The sequence below is a fragment of the Hordeum vulgare genome, chromosome 5H (genome assembly GCF_904849725.1).
Source record: "Hordeum vulgare subsp. vulgare chromosome 5H, MorexV3_pseudomolecules_assembly, whole genome shotgun sequence".
In the NCBI taxonomy this organism is placed as follows: domain Eukaryota; kingdom Viridiplantae; phylum Streptophyta; class Magnoliopsida; order Poales; family Poaceae; genus Hordeum; species Hordeum vulgare.
Window position 1 is genome coordinate 536,619,984 of NC_058522.1, and position 7,295 is coordinate 536,627,278.

A 7,295-nucleotide genomic window follows, 5' to 3' on the forward strand; every position below is an offset into this window, starting at 1 on the left:
TCCAACGTAGATGTACTTCCGTTCAAACGGAAGGAAATTTAGAAACACATCCTTGTCTTCATCGGTTCCACTTGTGGTTATTTCTTACCTTAACTTGTATTTACCTCTTGCTTATTGTTGTTGTTGCTAGCACCATATAGGTTGCTCACTTAGTTGCATATCTAGACAACCTATTTGTTGTTAAACCTAATTTGTTTAAAGAAAAGTTTAAATTTTTTTAGTTGCCTATTCACCCCCTCTAGTCAACTATATCGATCCTTTCAAGAGGGTTGTTGGTGATGAAGATGGCCTCGATTTCCCCCTCTAGGAGGGAAGTTCCTCCGTCGGAATCGCTCCGCCGGAGGGCAAAAGTGCTCCTTCCCAGTTTCCACCTCGAGAAGGCGGCGCTTCGTCGCGAAAGTCCTCCTCTTAATTTTTTTCATGGTAAAAGGGATTTTATACGAGAAGATGACAGCAAGAGGTGGGCTAGGAGGCCCACTAGACATCAGGCCGCGCTAGGGGGCCCTCGCGCGCCCTGGTGTCTAGCGGGCGCCTGATAGCCCCCTCCGGTACTTCTTCGCTCCAGTATTTTTTTATTTATTATAAAATAAATATCCGTAAATTTTCAGCCCAATTGGAGATGTGCACAATAGGTATCTCTGATGTAGATTTTTCAGGTCCAGAATTCCATCTGCCGGCATTCTCCCACTAGATGTAAACCTTGCATATCATGACAGAAAAGGCATTAGAATTATTCCACCAAGTGGCAAAATGCATAAAAATACTATAAATAACAGTAACAAAAGATGATGCAAAATTGATGCATCAACTCCCCAAGCTTAGACCTCGCTTGGCATCAAGCGAAAGCCGATAACGAAAATCGTGACCACATGCTTTGAGAGAGAGAGGTGTCGATAAAAACAAAATGCGGACATAGTAACATCATGCTCATTATTATAACAGCAAATAAAACTTTATAAAGTTCTTCATCACAACATTTTCATCATATAAATTTTACCATAAAGGCTTCTTATAAACAAGTAGAAATTCATCACAACATTGAAGTATGAGGCATAAACATTATTGAAAACTAACAAACTATGTTTTCAGTCAACTTTGCAACACAATTCATCATACTTTCAGGAAGGATCACATAGCGGAGCTTTTAAGCAAGTCTACATACTCAGCCATCATTTAGTCTTCTATGATTGGTAACACGCACCGCATATAAATGAACAAAAGGTTTCAACCAGACACATAGAAAGATAGGGGCTTATAGTGTTGCCTCCCAACGCATTCACCTCAAGGGTGATTTCAACAATAATAACTCATGACCACCCACATTCAGCTCGATATATATGTCTAGATCTTTCCCCACCACATGATGCTTGCCAAAGAGAAGACAAAGGAAGTAGAGGAAAATACTTAGACTCTTGCATAAAAGTAAATACATAAAGGTAAAATATAGGCCCTTCGCAGAGGGAAGCATAGTTTGTCATGTGCTTTTTGGTTGTATGCTAAATCTCTTAGTGCAAAGGAACATTACATTATATTGCCCCTTGTGATGGCAACCTTTATTATGCAGTCCGTCGTTTTTATTATCTCCATCACAAGTTTGTACGATGCTTAATTTCCCTTACACTAAATGATCAAACATGTTTATAAGCAATTTGTATTGCTTTGTGCATCGATGAAAACTTACTTGAAGGATCTAGCTCAATCCATAGATAGGTAGGGAGGACTCTTGAAACATGGATTTGGGTTTAGGGTTTTTACTTGAAGGACAAATTACTTGAAGGATCTTGTATCATTTGATTAAGCTTGATGGTATAAGGTTATTTTGGCACATGAGATGGCAAACATGTATTCTTTCATGACAGATAATGTGGTGATACAAGCCACTAATGAAATTATACCATTGTTATATAAGACTGGACAACTTGTTACTTGTGGATCCGACATGTATCTCTTGTTGCGCCCCATGTGTATGCACAAGGTGAATGTGAAAATACTTGTGAAGACTAATTTTTCAAATGTCATTGCATATGGTGCCTCTTTTATAGAGTGCCATGTAATTTTATTGGTTAATGTTTTATTAATAAGGTGAGATTCAAGTATATGAAATTGGTGACAGTATCATGCATCGTAAGATTCCATTGTGAACTGTGTAATGTCAAGTTAGATCAACCATTACAAATATCACCTTGTTGCACAATATTTAGAATTGAGATCCATACTTGATTTTAGGTCAAATGTCGGTTCACGAATGTCTTCTTTGCTAAAAATGGTGTGACTAGACCTTGTATCATGGTGAACATCACTAGAACAATAAGAACCGGCACATACACCAACGGAAGTAATCCTACATGGATATAATTGAAGTTATAGTTGTACAGTCACATGGAATGAGTGTGTAGAAAAAGGACTATTGGTTCATGCTTTAAACAAGGCATGTCGTGGACGAGTTGAGGCAACTAGTTCTCCCAGAGTTAACTTTATATGCAAATAGTTCAACAATTTTTGTGGAGGAAATACGAAATAAATTTAAAAGGCGAAGTTGAGTTATATCCTTGGATATCATGAAAGAATCAATTAAGCATCACAAACAACATTACCATTAAAGTTTATGAATCTACCATCAAGATATTCTCCTTCTTTATATGCATCAATGCACAACAACAAAAGGAGTCTTTATATCATCGATGCTATGTGGCTTGTCATTCAACAAAATCAATATGTGGATTCTTAGGGAACTAGGTCATCACATTAGCTAACCAAGTGGCTTTTTCGAACTAGTAGAAGGTGTGGCACTGGGAGACACCGAGAACAAGGTTTCAACCTACACGACCATTGAGCCTAGGCATGCGCAACTCATGGCTTCAAGCATGTCAAGCAAATAATATAGTCGGCCATATGAAAGAGCTGGCTCCCTATCACTTACGTGAACTAATGACAAAAGTTAGACATGTATCACCCGGCATCAGCAAACCAACGGCCCAATATCCTAGCACATGTTAGAAAGTTATAATTAAACGATAGTAGCATCATGGATTCCTCAATGTCGTTTTTATATTTTTGGTGTTATTTGCCTGGTTGTGCGGCAAATCATGGATGGCTTTGAGATATCTTCAGCCCAAAATAATTGTAATTATTAGGTTGGGGTAAGATATTGTGATACTCTATGAGGATATCTTATGTCTTGTGTCAAGAGCAGCACAATATTTTTCAATTTACTTCAGCACATTATTATCTTTATATAAATGCATATCTAGTAATGAAATTTGTTGTTATATACATAACCGTTTCCATTGACCCTTTCTACATCCAAACATTTGCACGTATGGTGGTACACCAACACTACCAGGTAAGAGTATCTACAAACGGGCGCCAACCCGTCTCAATGCCTTGGTTGGACGACCTAGTCACTCATCGGTCACAAAAAGACGACCTGGACGAGCTTCTTAAATGGGCCTTAAACATCCGGGCTCACCGACACCCCTCATCCGGCCGAAATCTGAGGCAGATATGGGAACGTCCGGGTGCGTATGTCACGTCTGACTGATGATGGGGTCCGGAAGCGCGTGGAAACCCGACAGTCCAACATACATCTCCTCGGCGCTGTGTGGCGCCGCTCTGACGGGTCGCGTAGTGCCCTAGTCTAGCTATTTAAGACGCCGTCGGCATCGAAACCTTATCGATCCACATTTTCCCCCTCCCGTATGCCATTACCGTCACTTTTTGCCCGCCATCCGCCACTTAAAGCTCGATGTCCGTCACTTTTTGCTAGTAACTATGCCCCCCACTACCGAGCAACTTATCTAATGCGGGAGCGCCGACTACAGCTCACCGAGCATGTCCTGGCAAGGCGTGAAGCCTGAATAGCTGTGGGGTTACCTCCTGATGCGGTAGATCTGGAGGAGGAACACGAGGATGTGGAGGAGGTGGAGGCAGCGATGGAGGAGGATGAGGAGGAGGAGGTGGGGGACACCGGAGCCGCGGATCTGTAGGCGGAGTAACAAGCGATCCTCGATTTCCTCCGATAGGAATCGGCGGCGGAGGCGAAGCGTCGTCATCTACACGAGATGGGGTGAAGCACGACACGGACGCCAACGAGATGCCCGCGGCTATGAATGCGGAAGAGGGGTTGGAGCCTTTCTATGCGCCCATCTAGCCGGCGCCGATACTGAAGTGGTGGACATTTTCAAGAACGAAACTTAATTTAGACTAGCATGGTGTAGGAATTTTTTGCATGATTTGTATGTATCTAAGGATAAAATATGAGACATTCAGATAGCATCAAATATGAGGTGAGGTGTGACCTACTCACAGACGTGTAAGGGGCAGTGTGTCCGTAGAAAATGTTAGAGATGGCACATGGACAAACTACTGACGTACGGCAAGCAAAGAGCAGAAAATCGCTCATAGGTGCGGCGGCTGTCACTCCACCGGACTCGTCTCGTGGGAGATAGGCCTGCCGTTGCTGACCGGCGAGGGCCGTCCGAACCCGCCGCTGTACTCGGGGCTCGCCACGGCCACCTCTTTGGCATGGTTCATGTCCGAAGTGTACGACGCCGCCTCCTCCCCGAACAGCTTGCTCTTCCCCGGCCGCACCCCGTCGTTCAGGTCCTCCAGCGACATGTCGCCCTCCAGCGCCCTCACGATCTGCACCCGAGGTAAAAAAAAAAGGTCACCATTGCCATGTCCCACATGCCATGAAAATCCATGGGAGACAGAGTGCGTGTCAAGTGCGCAGCGTCAGCGAGTGCAACAGCATTGGCACCTGGCTCATCTTCGGGCGCTTCTTGGCCGAGTGGCGGACGCAGGCGGCGGCGCTGGCGACAACGCGCGCCATCTCCACCGGCTCGTAGCTGCCCTCCAGCCTCGGGTCAGCGACGGCGTCGTAGTCACCGTCCGCCAGAGCGCGCGACAGTGCCGGCCTCGCCCATTCCACGAGGCCGTCCTCCAGGAGCAAGTGGGTGGTGGCGTCGATGGGCCGCCGTCCCGTCAGGAGCTCGACCAGCATCACGCCGTAGGAGTACACGTCCGACTTCTCCGTCAGCTTCCCGCTCGACGCGTACTCCGGCGCCAGGTACCCGAACGTGCCCATGACCCGCGTCGAGACGTGCGTGCTGCCGTCGGATGTCAGCTTCGCCAGCCCGAAGTCCGCCACCATGGCCTCGAAGTTGTTGTCCAGGAGGATGTTGGCCGACTTGATGTCGCGATGGATGATCCGTGGATGGCCTTCATTGTTGGCACACGAGCATGACAAATGTGATTCGTGCAACAATGGAGATGTGGAGACAAGCTAGGGATGTATCGTGTATGCTCACAGTCTTCGTGCAGGTAGGCGAGCCCCTTCGCCGCCCCGAGAGCGATGCGCAGCCTCGTCGGCCATGCCATCGGCGGCAACCCTTTCCCTGAAACGCAGCACGCCGACCGTCAGTAATTCGAGCGTCTTGTGTCTGTGTGCACGGCAACGGAGGCACACGAACTGACCATGGAGGTGGAACTCGAGCGTCTTGTTGGGGACGAACTCGTAGACGAGCATGCGGCTGGCGCCGGCGATGCAGTGGCCGACGAGGGACACGAGGTGGCGGTGGTGCACCCGGCTGATGATGTCCACCTCGGCCTGGAACTCGCGCTCCCCCTGCCCGCTCCCGGACTTAAGCTGCTTCACGGCCACCGCCCGGCTGCTGGGGAGCACCCCCTTGTGCACGTACCCGAACCCGCCCTGCCCGAGCAGGTTCGCCTGCGAGAACCCGCCCGTCGCCGCCGCGAGCTCCTCGTAGGTGAACGTGCCCCTGCCGAGCCCCAGCGTTCCGTGCGGTGCGGGCGGTGGCGTCGGCTGATCGCGCGGGCTGCAGTAGACGCCGGAGTTCAAGTCGGGCGGCAGGGGCCAGGCTGCCCCCGGCGGGCCGGACGTGCTCGTCGACGGCTCCGCGCCGGTGCCGGTCTGCCGCTGTGGCTGTTGCCCGCCGGTGTAGTACGTGCTGCTGGCTGTGGTTGCGACGCCATGACAATGGTGGTTAATTAACTACACGCACGCAAATCAAGAGCAAGAGCAAGAGGAACGGCACGACGAGCAGACAATGGCGATCGGCGGCAGCTTTCCGAGCACTGCGTCTTACCTTTGTTGCCGGAGGTATCCGCGTAGAAATGCATTGGATTGTGAGGCTTCCGCCGCCTCCTCGGCGCGGTCCTCCTCGAGCAGCAGACGCAGGCCGCGATGAGGAGCGCGAGGAGCATCGCCGCCCCGGCGACGGCGAAAATGATCTCGGCCGTGGTGTTGGAGCTGACACGGTGCGCAGAAGCCGGTGATGACCTGCTCGACTCACCGGACCCTCTGGAAGGTTGGGCTGGCGGAGACGGAACCCTTGCCGGCGACGCGGGAGCGCCATGCGACTTGGACGGCGCAGGCGGAGGCGAGGGGTCGTTGGAGCTGGATGGCACCGGCGAGGACGAATTGGAGGTAGACGGCGGCGGGGCGGCCGATGGAGGAGGGCTGCTCTTGGAGGGCGGCGGCGGGGCGGCCGAGGAGGAGTTGGACGACGACATGACGGCTACACAAACACAAGAAGGGTTCGATTCAACCCAACCACGGCGGCACGCGATCGGAGCTACGTCCTCTTGCAAAGAAATCAGGCCGTGTCGTGCTCATTGCTCGTCGCGGCGCCGCCGCCATGACGAGCTCCGGCCGGCTTGTCGGGTCGGTTTCATCTGACGGTGGCGGAAAATAGCAGAGCAAAGGCCAGCTCTGTTGCCGTTGTGCGCCCGTGCCTCGCTCTCCCCTGTTTTTTCTGTTGCGGCGCCGGCGCGCGGGGCCACAGCTTCGGGGGTTTGTTGCCGCTGCCGCTGCCTGCGTGTGCGTGTGCGGCGGCGCCCGATCTTTGCGGGTGGTTGGCGTTCGCCTCATCCGCAGCCGGTCCGTGACGTGTGGGGCTGGTTGGTCGCCGCCGTGGGCAGTGGGCTCCAGTCACGTACAACCATAGGATGGTTGATTTCTCCGTTCAGTTTTGCTATTCGAGTGATATTTTATGTCTCAGTCCACGTTATATTCCTGTGATGTTACAATGTGATCTGTGTAAAACAGAAGTTAGTTATTTTTCTTTTTTCTTATATATGTGTTAAGAGGGTGCTTGATACGTTTTAGTCCCATGACTAAAAATAATGAGACTAAAACTTGCTAGCCTCATCCATGCTTGGATCCAAGTACTAAAGAGACTAAAATCAAGTTAATGAGCATTTATTATGCTCCAAACCCTCCAATCCAAAACTTGCATGAGGAGAGAGAGGACTAATGCATATTTTAGTAGGTG

The 7,295-nt window shown here is 49.8% G+C and overlaps 1 protein-coding gene across 1 annotated transcript; it reads right to left on the minus strand.

Annotated features, from left to right (window-relative positions):
- Window positions 1–4,244: 4,244 nt before the first annotated feature.
- Window positions 4,245–6,822, minus strand: LOC123452478 (putative proline-rich receptor-like protein kinase PERK6). The gene is made up of 5 exons (XM_045129131.1): window positions 6,108–6,822; window positions 5,476–5,976; window positions 5,310–5,396; window positions 4,760–5,220; window positions 4,245–4,641 (listed from the first exon to the last, which is right to left on the minus strand). Exons 1-5 carry the CDS (start codon window positions 6,532–6,534, stop codon window positions 4,417–4,419), a joined length of 1,701 nt encoding a protein of 566 aa, XP_044985066.1. The 5' UTR covers window positions 6,535–6,822; the 3' UTR covers window positions 4,245–4,416.
- Window positions 6,823–7,295: the final 473 nt, after the last annotated feature.